This window comes from Bison bison, unplaced genomic scaffold, assembly GCF_000754665.1.
Source record: "Bison bison bison isolate TAMUID 2011002044 unplaced genomic scaffold, Bison_UMD1.0 scf7180017864200, whole genome shotgun sequence".
In the NCBI taxonomy this organism is placed as follows: Eukaryota; Metazoa; Chordata; class Mammalia; order Artiodactyla; family Bovidae; genus Bison; species Bison bison.
Genome location: NW_011494772.1, coordinates 4,583,308 through 4,604,862, shown reverse-complemented (window position 1 = coordinate 4,604,862; position 21,555 = coordinate 4,583,308). Strand labels below are relative to the sequence as shown.

The following is a 21,555-nucleotide window of genomic DNA, read 5'->3' as shown; positions in this document are numbered from 1 at the left end:
AAATTACACATGGAATAAAATCACATATGAATTTATACCGAATAATAAAACTATTGAAGACATTTAATGCAGTATGCAAATGTTTATTGAATTTTTACTGTGCAATGTCTCTGTACATGAGGTATTAAAATGCATAACAAGTAGTTCCTGATCTCCAGAGTTCCATTGTCTGGAAGAGAAAACATATGCAACAAATTCTAGTTTATAGCGTGTGTTCAGTTGCTCAGTCATGTCCGACTCTTTGCCACCCCATTTCCTCTGTCCAAGGAATTTTCCAGGCAAGAATACTGGAGTGGGTTGCCATTTCTTACTCCACGGGAATCTTCCTGACCCAGGGATCGAACCTGATTCTCTTGCATCTCCTACTTTGGCAGGCAAATTATTTGCCACTGTACCACCTGGGAAGCCCAATTTGTAGAGATGTAATCAAAAGTGGGGTCCAGCTTGCCACTCAGAAAGCCAGTAAAAAGACAGGTTGGTGGAAAGGAAGGTTTGCTTTGTTTTACATACTGGCATGGCAGGGTTGGGGGAGAGGAAGGTGGGCACCTGTCCAAAGGCCAACTCCCCACCGCTGATAATCAGTGGGCAAGACCTTTTATAGGCTGTCGGAGGGCGCAACATGCAGAAACAGCATGTGTTTCAGTCAGCTCTGACAATCATCTTGAAATTGGTCATTAGTGGTCTGACCAGCATCATCTTGATTGTTTTAAGAAGTTACTTTTCAGTTCCAGGGTCAGTTGGTTCCCATTTCTTGAGGCCAGTTCTTAGAATTGTGGCAGCTTATGTCCTCACTACAGCCTGGTCATCAGGTAGTGAACTTCTTCACTTTGTGGGGGTTATAGATTCTGGGGGTTCAGAATCTATAAGACAGCTCACAGGATATGACTCAGGATGTTATCTATAGCCCTTGAAAGGAACTAAATGTCCTTGAATATGCTTAATGACTAAACTATTACTATTTGATCTCCTTTGTCTGTTTTCCTTTGTTTTTGCATTTTCTCATTTCTCTGATTAAACTTATCCTATGGCTAAAGTTTTTCCACAGACAAAAGGCAGGCAGAGGACATGGGGGACAAGGACCAAACAGTCTGCTCCATTTCAGAGATAACGATATGCTATTGTATGCACACTGTTTAAAGAACGCAGGAGGTAAAGAGATTGAGTCTCTTAGGACAGGGTTGAAGATGAAGTAGAATCAGGGGGGTAAAAGAGATGATTTGGACTTCAAAGTTTGGCGGTGGGCACTAGAGTTAGTAGCAATCTAGAGATGTGTCAAAGGAATGAGAGAAAGCAGGAGAGGTAACGAGGCACAGGCTTTTAGAGGGATAGGACTGGAAAGGTAAGCTGTGCTGGGTATTGACGGATCTCAAACACCTCAGTTGGTGTTTATATGTATTGACAAACTAAGTAAGGCTTTGAATGGACAAACAGAATTATGTGATCAAGTTTCAGAAAAGAATGATTCATACAACAATGAGGAAGGTAGAAGGGACCAGAAGGAAATCAGGAATGAAACTGGAGATATAGAAAAGGAGATGGTTGTTTGGAGAGTGAGTTTCAGTTAGTTGGCACAGATTTATTTGCAGATATTCAGCAGACATTTAGAAATACTGAAAATAGGACATAGGAAGGACCAGGACTGAGTTTTCCTATGTTTTGAAAATATCCTCAGTTCTAGGGTTTCATGTTCTTTTGTGATCACTGGTTGAATCACTTTGGTTTTTTCTTACCTACTCTAGCATTATATTGCAAAGGTGATTGCATCATTTCTCCTTTCAATTTAGGCTGTTGGTCCTTGACTTGTGATGATTAACTCAGAAACAGTTCTCTCAGAGGAGGCTCTATTGCTGGTGTTATCTTGGCTTCCTTGCAGTGGCCTGTGTCTAGGGAATTTGTTTGGAAAGGAAAAAGTGCATCTCCGTGCTTTTGGCAAATAGAATCAAAACTCTACACTTAACACCCTTTTAACTTCTCTGATCCTTCTAACCCCTCTGGTTTCTGCTTTCTGAGTCTTGAAAGTGCATGAACCCATGTTATTGCATCCTGGCACCTCAGCTAAAGGTACAAAGACTTTATCACGGCAACATTATACTGTTGTCTCTTAACTGTTAGAGAAAAAGGGGGAAAAATCTATGGCACTTAAATGCCATAGTCTTAGTCTCTTTTATGTGAATATGTATTTGGTTTATTTAGAAATATTAACTAAGTTAATATTAGTTAATATTAACTAATTTAGTAAATAACTAATTTAGTTAATTAGTTAATACTATGAACTAATATTAACTTAGTTAATATTTCTAAATAAATTAAATACATACTCACATAAAAGAGACTAAGACTATGGCACTTAAGTCTCTTTTTAAAAATTTGGGATAAGCAACACTTGGTATCTTTATTGTATCATATATTAATTGTACATCAACTGAAATATTGTAATATTAATTTTATTAAGCAATTGAGTACGGTCTCAGTGTGCTTTGGTCTATAAAAAAGGATACAAATGTAAATGACTTGCTAAAATTAAGTATCATTTCTTAGTAGCCTGTGTTTTGCAACTCTTTACACATAAAGATATGATTCTTTCCCTCTGTTGCCATTTTGCACTTTGTAGAAAAATCCATATTAATGTCAGTGGTTTTCTTTATAATGTTTAATTTTCTAAAATGGAGATTAGTATTAAAGAGAAAACTAGAGCTCTTTAAATAATTGCAAAACAAAGAAATCATACTGAGCTTTGAAAATAATAAGAACTTTACAAAAAGAAATATTTTGTTATATTCTATTTGTTCTGATATTATTCATGCACGTTTATTATTAGTTTTTATTATTCCCTGAGTAATCAAATTTTTATTTGAAAATCTGAAAACAATTCTAGCCCTTCTGCAGTAAGCAAGTGTACATTTCACTAAAATTATCACTAGTCTACATTAAATTCAAAATATATTCACGCTATTTGTTCAACTGAGTTCTTGATAAGTTGACGTTAAATATGCTATACTTTATTTCAATAAAAGTGTTATTCTTTGAATTCTAGGCCTTAGAATATACATAGTAATTCTCTTTTAGAAAATAATTGTGTAGCAATTTGAAAAACATCAGAAGGGAGTCATAGGAAACATCTTATTCAGGGGTTGCAAACAGACGCAGGTTTTAAGTGAGCTTAATTCTTCTCTTCTGGAAATGTTTAAAATGTGGATGATGTTTGCGCATGGCTGAAGAAATCTGGATGAAACCAGGTTTACCTCCAGGAAGAGCGAGGAGTGGAGGAATCCTACTTGTTCATTAGTAGAGTGTGTACAAGCCGATGAGCTGTTCAATACCTACGACTCACTAGACAACTACATTTGTTTTTAGGTTCAATGGTAAATGGATGGGGCTCTGCATCTGATGAGGATCGTAAGTTTTCTAGTCATAGATCTAGCGTAGGTAGCTCCTCAGATGGTTCCATCTTTGCCAGCGGCAGTTTTGCACAAGCACTGGTGGCAGCAGCAGATAAAGCTGGTTTTAGGCTGGATGGAACCAGCCTTACAAGAACAGGTTGGTAGACTCTGAGTCAACACTCTTTGCATGAGAGAATCTTTTCCTTGAACAATGAGCTATTGACCTCCTGTTCTTTCTTCTCAGTGTGTCTGACTGCAGGGCTTTCTTTAATCTGCATGGACACAGTCTGAATGCTCAGTTATTACCAGAACTCTCTTCTGATACTCCCCTTGCAGAGCCAAGAATAAGCTCCTACTCACCACCTTCCAGGGCTTCCTGGATAGCTCAGTTGGTAAAGAATCTGCCTGCAATGCAGGAGACCCTCGTGCGATTCCTGGGTTGGGAAGATTCCCCTGGAGAAGGGATAGGCTACCCACTCCAGTATTCTTGGGCTTCCCTTGTGGCTCAGCTGGTAAAGAATCTTCCTGCAATGTGGGAAACCTGGATTTGATCCCTGGGTTGGGAAGATCCCCTGGAGAGGGGAAAGGCTACCCACTCCAATATTCCTGCCTGGAGAATTCCATGGACTGTATAGTCCATGGGGTCACAAAGAGTAGGACACAACTTTCACTTTCACTTTTAACTTTCACAGCTTTCCATCCTTTATTCCCCTTTCCCTTCTAAGCTCTACTGATTAACTGGAATCTGCTTCCTTCTTCTATTATAGCCAAGCTGCAACTAAGATTGCCATTAAATTTTCAATAACTCACACTTTGCAAAATTTTCACACAATCAATAATGTACCCAGTGATTAACATTATTCAGCTTTTATCTCCATTACTTTCCTTTGCCCCGTTTCTTTCTGCAAATGCATTTTCTGGGAAGGCTTTCTCAGCATGGGGGGAATGGGTCTGAGGCTGTCAGTCTAACAGTTCAAATGGCTGATGGTCCTAGTAGTTGTTTGGCTGTTAAGATTTTAATCCAATAATTTATTATTTGTTTTAAAGGATGCTAATGAAAAATAGACCCACTGCATTTGCCAGTTGAATAAAATGATGATTACTTGTGTATTTTTCTGTAGCACAATTTAATTTGGGTTTCTGAAAATAATAAATAATAATAATATAAAAGACCAATTATGTAATTTTACAGGATTTTTATTTTTAACTCGAAAATAAATATGTGATTCACTATATTAATAGATCAGTAATTTTGTAATCATTTGTTTTACTGAACAAAATAGCTTTGGCATGATCCTGTTATTAATACATGACTATGTGTACGTCTTAAATGCACATAGCAGAAAACTCTGGTATAAGAATTAAACTGAGCTGCCTTACAAAACAAACTAATGAAATGCTACATGCATTTTAATAGTATTCAAATAGTAAGGTAAAGATAAATGACTTTGACCCTTCACTAAACTCTCAGGTTATAAAAATGAGTCTTGGGAACTTTCTTTGAATTATACCACCATATAACATTACACCATCTCTTTTGAGTATGCACTAGGTATCTACAAAGTAAGGAAGATTCCCCAGGCATTGCAGAGGTTTATTTTTCAGATAGCATCTGAGCTAAAATATGTTGTACTGTAACAGTTATTTGAGTTTTCTTGCTTTATAAGGCCTAAGTTAGAAACTTTATGTTGCCTGAGTGCTTTTTGTGGCATAGCTATAAGCAGAGCAGTAGAAAGTGAGAGGAAACTAATAAATTAGAAGGCATAAGTACATTTCTTGCATGTATGCTAATAGCTAATAAAACATTAAGCAGTATCATGTCACATTGACTTAAAACGTAACTACATACAATAATTTTTAATGAAATGAAAACATGCACAAGAAAATAAATATATGTACATAAACCTTCTCAGGCCATAATAAACATATTATTAAAACCCTAAGATGTTGAAAATTTATTAGTTAACCTTTTGCCACAATGTATTTCTCGACATATTACACTAAGCTACAAGAAAAGGACATAGCACATTTCATTTTTCAATAAGAATTTGGAGTCTGCTCAGATAGAGTACTATTCATCAGAAAACACCTATTGCACTTTGGTGATTTTACAAGGTGATTTTAAACTGCTATTTATCCTATACTATACACTAATGTTATTGAGTTTCTGCTAAAAGAAGTAGAATTCATTGTGTATGTGTATGGGTGGTAAGGTCAATTTAATATATGTGTCTGAGCAGACCTTTCATGTAAAATTTAAAATGTAATTACTACAGGAAATGTCTCTGTGCTCAAAGAAAGTTCGTAAGATTCCAAGGGTGAAATTTGATTAAACAAGACAGTACATAATTCACTTCAGATAAAGCTTTCTTAATTTTAAGGAATAAAAGCTGCACAAATTTGCATATATCTATGAAAATATCACTAAGATTGCCAAGGTTAAATAAAAATACAATCAAGGAATATTGATTGGTGGTGGACTTGTTTCATATTCATTTGTTTGCATTTTTCAGTGGGTAGTATATTGGTTATAAAAACTGGACCAAAAAAATGCAAGAGGGCATATTTTTTTCTATGGAGATGGACCAGTATTTTGTATCTTCAAATGACATCTCCAGGCAGCTTTAGAAGTTAGTCTTAGAGCAGAAATACAAGACAGAATCAGTGCCTTATAATAACATTCTCTATATCTCGTTCCCTTTGTTTACTTTCTAGGTAAAGCCTTTACCTCCTCTCAAAGACCTCGACCAACCAGCCCATTTTCTACGGACAGTAACACCAGTGCAGCCCTGAGTCAAAGTCAGAGGCCTCGGCCCACTAAAAAACACAAGGGCGGGCGAGTGGACCCGCAACCAGCATTGCCTCACCGAAGGGAAGGAATGACAGATGGTAGGTTTGTTTTCTTCTCTCTGGTCTCCTAACTGAAGAGACATGTTCTGTGAAGTCATTAACTTAGCTTCAAGACACGATGGTAGATCAGGTATCACCTTGTTATGTGACCAGGCTGAACACCTGGCAGTGTGGTCTTGTTTCAATAAAACACCCCCTTTTCTTGAACAATCTGGATTTATTCCTAATTATCCAACCCCAAGAAATATATGCCATCCTGCTTGACAATGTTGATTTTTCTGCTGGTCTGGCATTTTTCCGTTAGTGCTTTCCAACGACCATTCCTTTTTAAGACTAAGGAAGAAAACATAAGTAGCATGTGCAGTCGCCTTGTTGTCAAATCGTTTTTGAAGCTGAATTAAGATATCTTAGATGGAATCACTTTTGAAAAAGACTGTGATTTCCAGTTTATGAATTTTTAAATTTCATGAATTTCGGGGCTAATAGACCATCTGGTTGATGGGTCAGTAAACTTTTTCTGAGAAGTCCAGATAGTAAATAGATTTGGCTTTAGCCAAGCCAAACAATCTCTATCAAGACTACTTAACACTACCATTGTAGTGTCTATGCGGCTATAGAAAAACGTAAATGAATGGATATAACTGATTTCCAATAAAACTTCGTTGACAAAACAGACAATGGCTTACTTTGGCCCATAGCTTGCTGATTTATTTCAATTTTTTCACTTATATACAGCCTCCAGTCTTTGCGTACTGCTAGTTTCAGGAACCAAAATATTATTGGAAGACATCCTTTTTCAATAATGAATAGTTCATCAACTCTGTTTTCAACTTAATTATCATATGTTTAAATAAAGGGGAAAAAAGTATTTACACTGAAGTTTTATCCTAAGGAATATGTAAGATAATATATGTAAAGAGCCCAGTATAATGTCAGACCAAAAGGTAAATTTCTTCCCCCTTCTCTACACTGTCTCCGCTAAGCACACAAACTTTTTCCTGAGATAGCACTACCAAACATCGAAAGAATGAACCTAGCCAGGCTGCACGTTAGAACCATCTGGGGAACTCTTAAAATACACCCTGAAGATTCTGATTTAATTGTTCTGGGGTGAAAACCAGCCATAAGTATTTTTAAAGCTCCACTGGAGAACCTAATATGCAGTTAGCTTTGAGAAGCTGTAACTGAGTTCTTGGCACTCATCTCAGTCTCTTAGACTTAGCGTTATAGGACAGGATGAGGCTTCCTTGGAAAGGAAGTATTTGCTCTTTATTGGTTTGAGGGTAGGTCTTTAGCTGGCAGTCTCCATTGTGCTTTCTCTTGTCATTTTATAATGCTAAGAAGACTTTAAAAGCCCAAAATAACTTGTCTAAAAGTCTTCAGGTTTACTTATCTTTCCTGCTTCCTTTGTTTTCATTGGAAAGTGTTTCTGTGGAATACAAGGGTAAGGGTACAATCAAGATTTTGATTCTAGATAAGTGGATATCCTGTGGTGAGCAAAAATGTGTACCACCTCCTTTCTGCCCCCAGTGATCTGAAGATTAGTTGAGCACTTGAAGCAGTCTATAGTGTTGATCTTATTTCTTCTAAGTACAAAGGACTACTCACTGATATTCTATTACAAATCTCAGCATTAATAATTTTGTATGATTTTCCTGCTATGACTGTCATGAAGAGAGAGAGGGAAATATCCAGGCACTATATGGATTTTTTTGTGGCTTTTCCAAAATGTTTGAAGATCATATCCAGAATATGTGGAAGATGTAAAATATAAATCAATAAAATAGCTCTTTTCTTCCTCCCTAAAACATTTTCCTTGCAAGCTTTCTTCAGAATGTCTAGTTAAAGTAAGCTACCTCCTAGTTTAAAGCATGATCGATATATTGCTTATATTTCCAAAAAACAAATAGATTCCTAAACTTTCAAATTTACCAGCATTCCAAAAAAGATTTTGGATTATGTGTCATTAGTAGATACATTCTGAAAGTACTGATATTGCAAAGCATATTTTGGCTCACAAGTGTTTGATCCAAAGACATTTTAGGTATGATAAAGAAGATTTATTTTGGATCGCACTCTACAGGTCATCTTTAAGAATACTATTATTTTACCACAGATGTTTATGCCGTAATTTTTATATGGTATGAGTCCATGCATCAGTAATAAGTTCATATGATTTGTATGTAACATCAAACTGTTCTTTTGGGGAAGTTTAGTAGCACTTAATGTACAGATCTTTTACAGTAAAATTTTTGCATTATAGATTTTACAACAGTGTTTATGAATATATTAATCAGGGTAACTATTGATGGCTGCTGTACCAAACAGCTTCTATCCCCTCAGTGGCTTAGCATGGTAAGAGTTTATTTCTCACAGACACAGTGATTTATAAAGGTCAGGTGGCTCTCCTCGAAGTTGTAAAGATGTTTGCTTAAATATTGATACCCCGTTATTTCCAAGATGGGACCTTCCTGGTTTCTGAGTGAGGGAAGACAGAGCATAAGTGATTATCTGGAATGTTCTATGGCTAGTCAGTGACTCAGATGGTGAAGAATCTGCCTGCAATGTGGGAGACCCAGGTTCAAATGCTAGGTTGGGAAGATCCCCTGGAGAAGGAACTAGCAACCCACTCCAGTATTCTTGCTTGGAGAATCCCATGGACAGAGGAACCTGGTGGACCGTGGAGTCTCAAAGAGCTGGGCACAAGTGAGCAACTAGATGAGATGATGGCTTGTCCCACAGGCGGTACATTCACTCCTTCTTGGACAGGAACTCTGTCACATGGCATCAAACTAACCACTGGAGCAGGAATATTATTATTGAGGCAGTATCAGTCTCTGCTTCCAAGACTATGCAAAAACCCACACACATATTAAGAAATGTTCTTCCCCCTTGGATAAAGGCTCACCTAAGTAGGCATTGTTCAGTGCAAATCATCTATTCCATTTGCATAAACCAAAGAATATCCTTTAAAGTGAATACATTGACCAATGCTGAACAAAGGAGGCAAGGTCTCTGTCAGCCTTTTTTCCCTAAATTGTCACCTTCCAGCCTGTCCTCCCCTCATCCTAATGTCTCTTCAGAGAAAGAGCTCTTTCCCAGCTCTGCCATGGAATAACTTTGACCATTGAGCAAATGAGTCATTATTCTATTCATTAATCTATTCATTCATAAATCTGTTCATTCAAATATTTATTAAGCTCCTACCAAATGACAGGCACAGTGGGAACTATACAGACAAAATCCCTGGCTTCCTGTAGCTTACATTCTAGTGAGGGAAGATAGGTAAAGACCAACATATATATAAAAGTGAAAAATAAGGATATACAAGATGGTGGTGTCATGGAGAAAACAAAACATACGAAGGAAGTTGAGAACTATAGACATGGGGGAGATATTTTTAATGTAGAGAGCTCAGGGGAGGCCTTACCAAGAAGATGACATTTGAGAAAAGATTGGAAGATTACAAGAGAAAGAGCAATGCTTATATCTGAGGAAAAGTCATTCCAGGAAATGAGAACAGTGAGTGGAATCCTGAAGTATTTAATTAAAAGGAAGAGGAACAGTGTGACTGAAGCAGTGTGTGTGCTCAGTCACTCGGTCATGTCTGTGACCCCATGGACTGTAGCTGAAGCAGAGAGAGCAACAAAATGAGTGTGAAGTCAGACAAGTAAGTGAGGACCATCTTTCTGAAGACCCTATAAGCCTCTGTAAGGACATTGGCTCTTTACTTTGAGAAAACAGTAATGATGTGTGCACACGCATGTGTGTGTGTGTGTGTGTGTGTGTGAGAGAGAGAGAGAGAGAGAGAGTGTGCATAAGGCAGGGGAGTTACAGATTTTCTCTATGTTTTTATTTAAAAACAAACCATTCTGGATACTATATTGAGATAGCCCGAATGTGAATCTGTGTGGAATCACACAGAAACTATATAGGTAATGTAGGGAATAGGTGGTTGACATCCATGCCAAGCTAGAATCGGTGGAAGCAATGAGAAAGGTTGAATTCTAAACTCGGAGGCAGAGCCCACAGGTTAATGAAATTAGTAAAGGTATAAAGCAGGGAATCCAAAGATTACTCCAGTCTTATGACCAGCTTGTAGTAATTGAGATGAGGAACATTAGGGAGGAAACATTTTGCACAGGAAATTCTAGAGCTCAGTTTCCAGGTGTGACATTTGAGATGCTTACTAAACATCAAAGCCAAACTCTCCAATATGGATTTACTTTAAGATGAATCTGGAGTTCATGGAAAGAGAGACCCAGGCTGGAGATATTTGATTTCTTTATGCCGATTTTTCTTACCTAAAAAAGAGTATAATAATGACACACATATCACTGGATTGTTGTGCCTGACAGTTGCAAATTCTCAGTAGGCCAGTAAGAGTCTCTTTGGTGAATTGATTTAGTTGAAATGAATCAACAGAGAAATGAATAATAAATTTAATTTAAGTAAACATATTTGATTACATTCTTTCATTTTTTCCACAGCCATTCTTAATCTCATCTTTTTTCCAATTTGTTTATTTCAATGTGCTTTCAGTGTTCTTTCATCTTAGACTATACAAACTCCAAGGATATTACTTAATTATGTAGCCATATAATTTCAGGTTAAATTAAATAGTAATCAGAATTTTAGCTAGCATAAGCAGATGCCATTTTGGCCATTTTAAAAATTAAGCTGCTCTGATGGAGAATAAAAATCAATGACAAAGATATGTTATTTTAGAAGCAAATGTAATAATTTCCCCCCAACTGGCAGTCTTAAGTCCAATAACTCACATAAAATAATTAATTTGCATTTATAATAATACAAACTGAAGGAAATCAGTATTGAGTATAGAGGAAGCACCAAACTCATTGGTGAATTATTCAACAAACAGATCTCTCAATATTGGATTAGCTTTTCATTTTGGAAGAAATGTTCCAATTGCAACTCTGTTCTCCCAGATAGAAACCAAGTTCCCTTCAATAATTAATAATTCATAATCTAACAAGATGATGTACATAAGAACTGGGAATGCTGCGCCAATGTAGGAACTCCCCAAATAAATCCTGAGGAGATTTTCATTGTCAGTTCAATGAGGGTCAATATTAGTTTGCTCATAAAGGAGAATATGAAGCTTCCTAAGAAAGTCTTTTAAAGGAGCAACTTAGCCTTCCTTAAAGAAACTATCTTGTGTACACAAGAAATTTATACTTTTTCCTTTGGAATTTCATGAACAATATCATTAGAAACAAGTGCACCATTGCTAAGATGGCATGGGAAATAATTATCTATGTTATATACATTATCCTCTATTAATGATACAAGTATATATATTGTCCATAATAATTGATCTTGAACAAATTGATCCATAATAATTGATCTTGAACAAATTGATAATTGAACAAATAATATAGCTGTTGATACTCTAAGGATGAACAAAGAAGTTTACAACAACATTCCAGAAAAATGAGGAGGAAATAATCCAAAGGAATGTTAGAATGTTTAGGAGATCTCAAAATCTTCAGCAAAGTAATATTAGTATAGGACTAGTATAACAGTATACATTATATAATAGAATTATAATACTTAAAGAAATATGAAAAAAAGCGACTATGATTTCACAATTGAAGACATTTAAACTATAAAAGTGTCATGGTCTAACAAGCTAATAAGAGAAAAATGAAAAATTAGCTAGGTATTTGAACTTTTTTCATATATGTAATGTAAAGCGCTTTTATGAAAAATGATTTATTCCACTACATCTCAGTTTTTCATGATGCATTACCTTCTCTAGTACCATGAAGCATATTCTATCTAAAATCTGAACATTGGTTATTACTTATTAAAATTAATACATAGGAAGATTATAATATATTAGTTGTAACTCATTAGCTAACTCATGAAACGAACAGCTAGAATTGGTTGTCAGGCAGAATGTTAATTGCATTTAATAAATGTTAGCTTAACACTTTGACTGTTGCTGAATGTGCCACATACATGAATAAGAGGAGTCATATGCTTATATGATACAGCATACAGTTCTTAATTTCCCGAGGGCAACATTTCCTAGGGAGATTGACAGGGCAGCTTTTATTCTTCCAGGGTCTTTTATTAACACAGCTGCTAGAATTTCTAGTTGTTTTGTGTCCTAGTATTCTACTTTAGGGAGGTGGCAGTGGGGAATGGATTAAAGATGGAGAAATCATAAACTGTCCTTTACACCTTGAACATCAGCCTTCATGTGCAATGGAAAACACTCACCATGTACAATAGTTGGAGAAAATCGGTTGATTTTATTTCAAAGGCACTGTGATCAAAAGATAGCAAAGAGATCAATAATATCCATTTCAGAAATAAATAACTGAACTTTCCTCTCCAAAATTTATTTTGTATGGGTGATACCTTTAGGAGGGCTACGTTTTTCTTTTTTCTTCATCTTGAATTAAAACCTGTATTTTTTTTTATTACATTTTAGTTTATTCTAAACATTATTCAAAATTTTTAGATCTTCCACCACCACCAGATCCCCCTCCAGGTCAGGGTTTAAGGCAGCAGATAGGCTCGAGCCAGCATGCTGGTAACGTGGAAAATTCAACAGAGAGAAAAGGAAGCTCTCTGGAGAGACAGCAAGCAGCCAACTTAGAAGACACAAAGAGCTCTTTGGATTGTCCAGCTAAAACATCCCTAGAGTGGCAGCGACAAACCCAGGAATGGATAAACTCCACTGAACGCCCAGAAGACATACGGAAAGCCCTCCACAAACAAGGTGTCGGACCAGGTGTGTTCTGCACAGTCCCAAGAAAGTGTGGACTTTGACCTTTTTTTTCTACCAGGTATTTTGGAAATGCCAGTTGTTTAAGGGCATCTGAAATGAATTTGCCTTGAATCACTAATTGAAGTTGGAATTCACAGCAAAGCTCACCTGCGCATCCCTTAAGGCTGAGTCCAGTAGGGGTCCTTCCTCAAGTTAACCTCTGCATAGGGTCTTTGAGCCCAAGACACATCCCGGCTTCATCGGTAATGCTCAGGAAACCATTTGATTTTTTTTTTTTTTTTTTGCCATTTTTGTTAGTATTGAGTACTTTTAAGACTACTAAACTTCATCTTTAGTATCAGTTGAATCTCTGCTTCAACCAATTCGTCCATTTTGACTGAAGTAACTAGTCATTTTTAGAGAACTCACTTCAGTCAAATTAGTAAATTAATGGAAATAACAAAGTTGCAAGTAAACAGACAATCACAGAATTCTCATTTTAGAAAAGGTTAAACTGGCACCTGCACTTTTCCAACTGATTAAATTGAGTTGATTATTAGCACTTCAATGGGAAATGTTTTTGCTTATAAATCAAGCTTGCTGGAAATGTCACAAAATAAGTTTCATCATTTGCAGTTGGATTTTTTTTTTTTTTTGGTGGAGGTACATTTAACCAGTTATAGAAATCATTTCTGCAACATCTCTTCTTATTTCAGAATTCATTGAGTATTAAACCTTACATACACACACACACATGAAAGTTTCCTTACACATTCTTTTATTTATTTGGACTCAGTCTTTTCTGGATATGTCCTCTACTCATGCATTTTCAATAATTATATTTTGTCACAACTTGGTGCTTAAAGTTTTAGCTTGAAATATAGTTAGGAAAAAGCCAAAAGATGATAATATTAATATCTAGATTTAATGGAACATTTAGGAAGCTTACATCATTAAGGCTGCAAAAGAAAAATCGTGTGATCCTTGTCATTAAAGCTATCTAAGAAGAGAAATGCTAAATCCAGTTAGCATGTTTTTGATAACTCATACCTAGAAAGAGAGAAGAAACACAGGGGTGGAGAGGAAGAGAGATGGGGGAAAAATGAAAGAAGAAAGAGGAAAAAGAGAGAGAGAAACAGTAGCATTTCAAAGTATTAAGTATTTAGGAAAGGCAATGGCACCCCACTCCAGTACTCTTGCCTGGAAAATCCCATGGACGGAGGAGCCTGGTAGGCTGCAGTCCACAGGGTCGCTAAGAGTCAGACACGACTGAGCGACTTCCCTTTCACTTTTCACTTTCATGCATTGGAGAAGGAAATGGCAACCCACTCCAGTGTTCTTGCCTGGAGAATCCCAGGGACGGGGGAGCCTGGTGGGCTGCCGTCTATGGTGTCACACAGAGTCAGACATGACTGAAGTGACTTAGCAACAATAGCAAATGCACATCATGAATTATTTTTAGAGAGATGGTACATAAAAAGGATAGAAACGTTAATTATTAAAATGAATGAGTTTCTCTTTTTCTTTTAAGGAAATAAAACAGCTTTTCAAATAGTGTATTTCTGTTCAATGAAGCAATAGAAATTTAAGAAGCTTAGTTTATTAACTAACGTATAGATCTTTATCTAAATTGAGAAAATGTTGCCATAATTTAAGACAAAAACCATGTTCCTTCCATCTTAATGAAAAAATTAAATTTCAGCCCCATTGAACCCAGAAATTATTTTCAGAAAAGATTTTGTCAAACATTACAGTCATTATATGCAAATCTCTTTTATAATGAATTTAAATTTTGCAAATAATACATGACGATATATACGTATCCCAAGATCTCTTTTAATTTAATCCTGCCTCAGTTCCTGTTGTAGGAAATATTGCCTGCACATAGAAATTCCTTTAATATCTGGGTCTTGTTAAATTCTTCTTGATTTTACTAAAGAGTGAAATGATAAAAAAGCCTACCTTGAGCTTAAAGCTAAATTTGTTTTGCCTCTGTGTAACTGTTCACCTAAGCCCATTGCGTTCCCTTTTTTTCAGAGGAGACATTGGTGCCCTACAGCAAGCCCAATTTCCCATCTCCAGGGGGTCACAGCTCGTCAGGAACGGCTTCTTCTAAGGGATCCACTGGACCTAGGAAAGCCGATGCTTTGAGGGGAAGCCACCAACGCAATGCCAGCGACCTTCTTGACATAGGATATATGGGCTCAAGTAGTCAAGGACAGTTTACAGGTGAATTATGTAAGTGCCTTAGGGCATTTAAAAGGCTGTGGTGATTCAGAAAGAAAACTGGGCCAATAGCATAAGAGAGAAAAATGTTTTCCTTGACCCTCTTAAAATATCTGACTGGGTCTGAAAACCAAACTGATGAGAGGGATTAACAGGGGAAAAAAAAAAGCATACAAATTTTATTGAATTTTTACATGAACATGGGAGCCTTCACAAGAGAATGAAGACTCAAAGAAGGGACCAGAGCAGTCAACTTTTTGCTCCGTTAGACAAAGAAACAGTAAATGTGTGAGAATTTAAAAAGAGGTTTGGGCTGGGGGTAGTAAAGGGTGAAGAAGTTACTAAGGGTTAGTTTAACAAGGTTTTGACAAGAGTATCTTCCCTCCTCTTGGTACAGGGCAGGTATCTGTCACATAGATTTTATCATCATCCTTCAGGGAAGGGTGAGGTGGGAGAGGTCAGAGTGCTCTTTATGCTTCTGCTAATTTTTTCAAACTCCCTCACTCTAAGATATTTAGTATGCTAAGTTACCATATTTTGAAGTATGTCCTGAATCTTATCAATAACACTGCCACAGTAAACAAATTTCAAAATTGTAGAAAGCTCGCTTTACAATGAGAAAAAATTGAATTATGATTTTGAGCAGTTTTGGTTATAATAAAGACCATTGCTGTTTCTATCAGTCAAATAAACATTTCTTCTGTCTCAACCTTGGATTTTTCTGTACAGAAATTATAGAAGTTAGGCAATTAATGTTAATACTTACATGTTAATTAAATATAGTTTTTTTTTGTAGTTTTCTTTGCCTGTTTAACTGAGCACAATAGGGAAATATTGGCTTGTTGGTAGTTTTAAAGAACCTTCTTGGGAATTCCTCATCCCCTAGTCGCTCTTCATGTTTTTATTTCGTACATTTAGGAAGTCAGCCTTGAAAAGTTCATCATTGATTTTAGTTCATTTGTAGTACTTTGATTTCAGTAACATATAAATTTCTCTTTTAAAGAACTGGCATTGGTAGTTAATATAATTAAACTACTTTTTAAGTATAAAATACTAGAGAAAGAGAGGATGTCACAGTTTGTCACACACAGTAAAAAGCATTGAATTCTTTGTGTTCATTGCATCATGAAAGTTACCAATTTCACTAACCAGTGTCAGTATTATATTTTCAACTGCTTCCTTGAATTCAGTTTATCTGAAGGAATAGCCCTGAATTCCAATCTTCTCAACCTTCTCTGGTTCTGTGCAAAAAGAAAGGAAACTGCCTTCCTGACTCTATGCCCTTATCAAAAGCATTGCATTACTCTTATGCTCACATTACTCTGATGCTCAGACTGGGGAATGCCATAAGATAATGAAAGCTGAAAGTAGTTTCAAAACTAAATTTCTTTCATTTTAATTAATGGGAATTATTATTGTTACCTATTACTAATCTGATTATAATTAAGATGTGTTTATCATTTTAATTTGATTCAGGACTACTTGGATTTTACTGTAACTATTATATGGGAGTAATTATAGCCTCATACGAAATATAAAAATGATTTACTTGGATTTTAAGTCTCGAAATTTTACAGCGTTCTTTGTCTTTCCCTTTCCATAAGCAAAAATTTGTAAATTCACAACCTAACAAAATCCAAGATGTCATCTTCATCTGTTATCTGTTTGTCTTGCTTTTTGTTATGCTGATCAAGATGCAGAATACTTAATTTAAATGCAAACTTATTTCTGTTTTGTTTTTTTGTTTTTTTTAATCTCTTCACAGAGTAACTGAGAGGAGACATGCAAAGCTGCTCTGAAAGACCATCAGGTCTGAACTCATGGAAGTGATAACACTAAACAGTGCAATGAACAATTTCTTTATTTATGTACTATTAAAAGAACTGTAAATGCAATGTAAAGACACAGCCACACATATCCCACAGATATTCTACTTGTGTTCTTCTCTTAAGTACACCACCCACCTTAACTCTTTCTTGTCAGGAGTATATAAAAAAGAAAGAAAACAAAGCTCGCCCTCCAGGAAGAAAAGGATTTTCCTCTGTATATAATTTCTTTTGTGCATTGCTATGCAAGCTCACTCTTTTTAGCTCTGTTCATATTATTGTCTGTTCTTATTGGTCTGTTGTACTATATGTGAATTAATAGGCTGTGGTGCCATATATTAACTTTTAATTGTGTAACTTTTATGTTTAAATTTTGCACTGCAATTTTATTTGGTGATAAGCACAAATCTCTACTCCTCGTGACATGAAGAAAAAGACTGAATGTGAAGGGAGTTTCTGTACTGTAAGCTAGGTTGGATAATGCTGGTTGTAACCAATGACGTTAGGGGGGTTTCAGTTGGGGTGTAGAAATAGGAAGATGCAAAGTAACAGTGATGTTGGCTAAGTCTTCTTTGAACATCAGGGACTGAGTCAATAATAAAAAAAAAAGAAAAGCAGTTACGTGGCTTTTACTATTGATAAGAACAGGGGTCAAAAGAAGGAAGCTGAAGTCCTAAAACTGAATAGGCATTAAAATATACAGGTAGCAATGATGTACTTAACTTGCTTTTTTAAAAAAGGAAATTAAAGTTATGTTTAGAAACAACTTTACCTGTCATTGTAATTGACCTGTCTCAGAATTACAACAAGCAAAATGAAATTAGTGTGTTTCACAAGAGCTGTATTTATATTACAGTTTTTTAAAAAAGCATTGTCTGAATTACCATAACTAATCTCTCCAACTCATTAAGTCAGAATATAATATGAAGTTCCCCAAGGAAACAAAATGAACTCTAGAATATCTAGCAAATAGTTAAAGAGGCAGTTTATTATTAGGACATATTTGGGCTGCTTCCAAATACAAAAACTTTTATTGCAATATCTTGTTTCATCTTTCTAATACATGTACAGTACATGCTAGAGGATAGAGCTGCATCACTTAAATTCATGACTTTTTAAAAATAATGCAGTCTATTTGCAACTTTGTGTTTCATTTGATTAAGAAGTGAAGTTTATGCCACCAAATGTATAGCCAAATTGTAAGTGCTTAAAAAGCAGTGTTCAGAGTATGTTCAGTTCACAGTAAGTAGATTTATTGGAATAAATCTTTTATGGTTCATTCTCAGAAATTGGCTACCAACTAAAAAATCTTTGACCCATTTTGAATGAGTAAATCGAAAAGAATAATTTTAAAGAAGAACAATGCATGTTTATACACTTTTTAAATAAAACCAAACCTCATAAGTGGACATTAATAACAGTGTCCTGCCTCATTTGTTTTTACGACTTTGAGAACCAGAAGTTCCTGAACATCAGTTATGTATCATCCAAATGAAGATGACTTTGAAATGTATATTAGCTACTGTACATGTATAGTCAATCAGTCAAGTAGAAGAGAAATTTCCTGAAATTCCCACTTGTGACATTTTTCCATGTGCTACCTACACAATTGTAAATTATATTTCTAGTTATGCTTTCTCATGTTTGTCCTATGATATGTTCAGTAGTTGGTACTTTGAAAAATATTCACTAGGATGGTTAAGATCAATTCTAAAATATGGGACCAGTTTGAACGACAGTTCATACTCCGTGCATTATTAGCTCAGTCACCAACTGTGTATCATACTGTTATAGCAAAGGGAGGAACCAGTTAAATGTTTCCACCTTTTTGTTCCCTAAGGCTGCACCAACGCAGGCAAGAGTAGAGGAACATACTGTTCTTTATGGGCCCCCTACATCTTCTTGGTCCCATGTAGTTCATTTCTACACTGAAGAGAAAAAGAATTCTGAGACACACTTATTATTCCCTTTGTCATCTTTCTACCATCAGTGCCTGAATTTTAATGCAGTTTGATTTCTCTGAGACAGAGAGACTGGGGATGATGAGACGTTTCTGTGAAGAATGAATACATACCTATATGCAACTGTAGGATGTGAAGAATTTAGTTTTTTATTTATGCAATCCCCTACTTCATCTCTTTCTATTTAAATGCAAATTTTTGTTCATTTTTCGGTTCCTTCTTTATGCTTCATGCTCCTCTATAACCCAAGTTAGCCTGAAACTTTAATTCATTACAGATACTACACATGGACTTTTACCCCTGGTAACTGGCAGGTGTATGTGGCTAATAAAGATTTCAAAACAGAGTATGTTTATGTGGCTTCTGGAGTAATCCAGGGCATAGTATCATACCTTCAGTTCATAAAAATTAACTGTTTTGGTTAGAGTATGTCGCCTTATGATTCCTTGGAATGTTCTTTTACAATAGATCACATTCTCCGTTCAGTCTAGTTTTAGATTAATTGGCTAATATTGCACCCAAAATATTCTCCTCCTGTAGATATAAAGCAAGAAAAAATACTGTGGCTACCCATTTGAATTCAGGAAGACTACCAAAAATCAAAGCCTTTGTCACCTTGCTATACATAAAAAACTTCCAGTAAGTGTAAGTCAGAATGTCATGAGAGCTACCACGTTTTTTTTTTTTTTCATTTGGAAGCCAGTTAAATGACTGGAAGTGCACAGAACTCACTCTTGTGCAGGTCTAAACAAAGGCCTGCCTAAGCTGTCAGAAGGAAGTCTAGGTAGGAGAATGTAATCTCATCTTGCCCTCACAGGCAACCCTGCTGTGTCATCATGCCCTACACGAGAATAGCTCCATTCTTAACACACATGGTCTGCATTGGGGGCAGCGGCCGAATTAGTATCCAATTCATGTATTCCTCAGTGTAGGCAAGCAGAGTGGTGCTTCCCATTCTCCAATTCTCCCCCAGGCTGAATTTAAAGTACGGGGATATGAAAACAACTGATTTCTTCATAGGATTTGAATCCAGTTCAATGGCAAATATAGGAAAATGAAGACCAGCATTTACAATAACCTGTAATCAAAGGGAAGTAAAAACATCGCAAGTTGATTTTCTCGGGGTAACAAAATATTAAATGGTGTTCTATGTCATAGCCTACTGCTCTATTTACATATACTTTCAATGGGTTTTGAGTTGAAAGTTTGTATGAGTTTAATAGAACACCTCCAGATTTCTATTCAACAAAGTTATGTAATTGCCCGTTGACAACTTATAATACGAAGAAGCTCTAAACTATGGTTTATCTTCTCCACTGGAAAGTGATGGTGTGTCAGTACTAAAGATATGCAGAACCATAACATTCACTAATTTGTTCACCTGCTTCTGTATACTGTATTTATAGAATTACTTGACAAGAATTGGTGTAAAGCAACATGTCTTTCCACATTATCTTAGAGGTGAAGTTAACTTTTCTTTTGCTTCTCTTTGAATATGTACTTCAAAGGAAACACCATACTTTTTTAACGAAATTCAATTTACTAATTTTTCTGATCTCATACTTTTCAAAACCATTTATTGTGACTTTAAAGTGTTGCAAGATAAGGGATTTTGTGGCCGTGGGTAGACTTTTTATACTTTGTTTTATAGATGGATTTTTTTTTAATTGTAGTTTGTTTAAGTCACAAAACAGCGTCCAAAATCTTAATGTGTTTCCTTTGATGTTGTTAGATCAGAAAAGAAATTGGCATAAAATTGGTTAATAGTATTGTCAAAGAATTGTGTATTGTGTACTCACTGGGAAAAAAAATAAAATATATTCACATTTCAAATTTGTAAAAAAGCCATTTATGTAAAACAGACTTGCTTGCTTTGATTTGTAGACAAATCAAAAACAGACCATTTTGTCACTTTTAGAATTCTACATTAATATTTTATGACCAAATGCATAATCTCGTTTTCTCATTTGGTTATGGATTGGGTGGTGATTAATAGAAATTGGTGTTGATGTATAGCAAGTGACTAAAAGTCACTGATGAAGAATGTTAAAAGCGTTTGAAATTATAGATCCCACTCTACAAGCACTACTTAGTGATCTGATCTTCCCCACCCATGAGGTCCTTAAGATAGATACAATATAAAGTTTTTGGCTGCAAAAGTACTTAACAAATTATTTTTAATATTTAGTTATTTTACTAAATAATTACTTTTTAAATTAAGTGTGAGAATTGGAAGAAAATGGGCATTTCTTAATTGCTTTAGAATAATTCATGAAAAATTTCTTAAGATGATGGATGTCAAACAGTTATCTCAGGGATTGGGTAGAAAAGAAAAATTCTCTTCTATTGTACTTCATAAATACTTCATTCTTTTTCACTAAGTACAATTACAGGATCAGATGCTCTCTAAAAATAAAAAGAACTTGAATTCTTTAATAATCTTAGTAATAGGAAAATTAAAAATAGAAAACTTTAATTCATTTAAAAATATTAAAAATATCCATGGTAAGTGGACAATAGATTTCAGAGATCCATTTAATTTAGGTTAGCAGTAAGATAAATAGTATTAA

At 35.5% G+C, this 21,555-nt stretch overlaps 1 protein-coding gene across 1 annotated transcript in view; it reads left to right on the top strand.

Annotated features, from left to right (window-relative positions):
* Positions 1-18,439, top strand: part of ROBO2 (roundabout, axon guidance receptor, homolog 2 (Drosophila)) — a 657,579-nt gene extending 639,140 nt beyond the window's left edge. Inside the window, exons 25-28 of the mRNA XM_010844340.1 lie at positions 3,355-3,537; positions 6,096-6,269; positions 15,010-15,210; positions 16,964-18,439. Of these exons, the coding sequence (XP_010842642.1) occupies positions 3,355-3,537; positions 6,096-6,269; positions 15,010-15,210; positions 16,964-16,965 (560 nt within the window). The 3' untranslated portion in view covers positions 16,966-18,439. The remainder of the gene's footprint in view (positions 1-3,354; positions 3,538-6,095; positions 6,270-15,009; positions 15,211-16,963) is intronic.
* Positions 18,440-21,555: the final 3,116 nt, after the last annotated feature.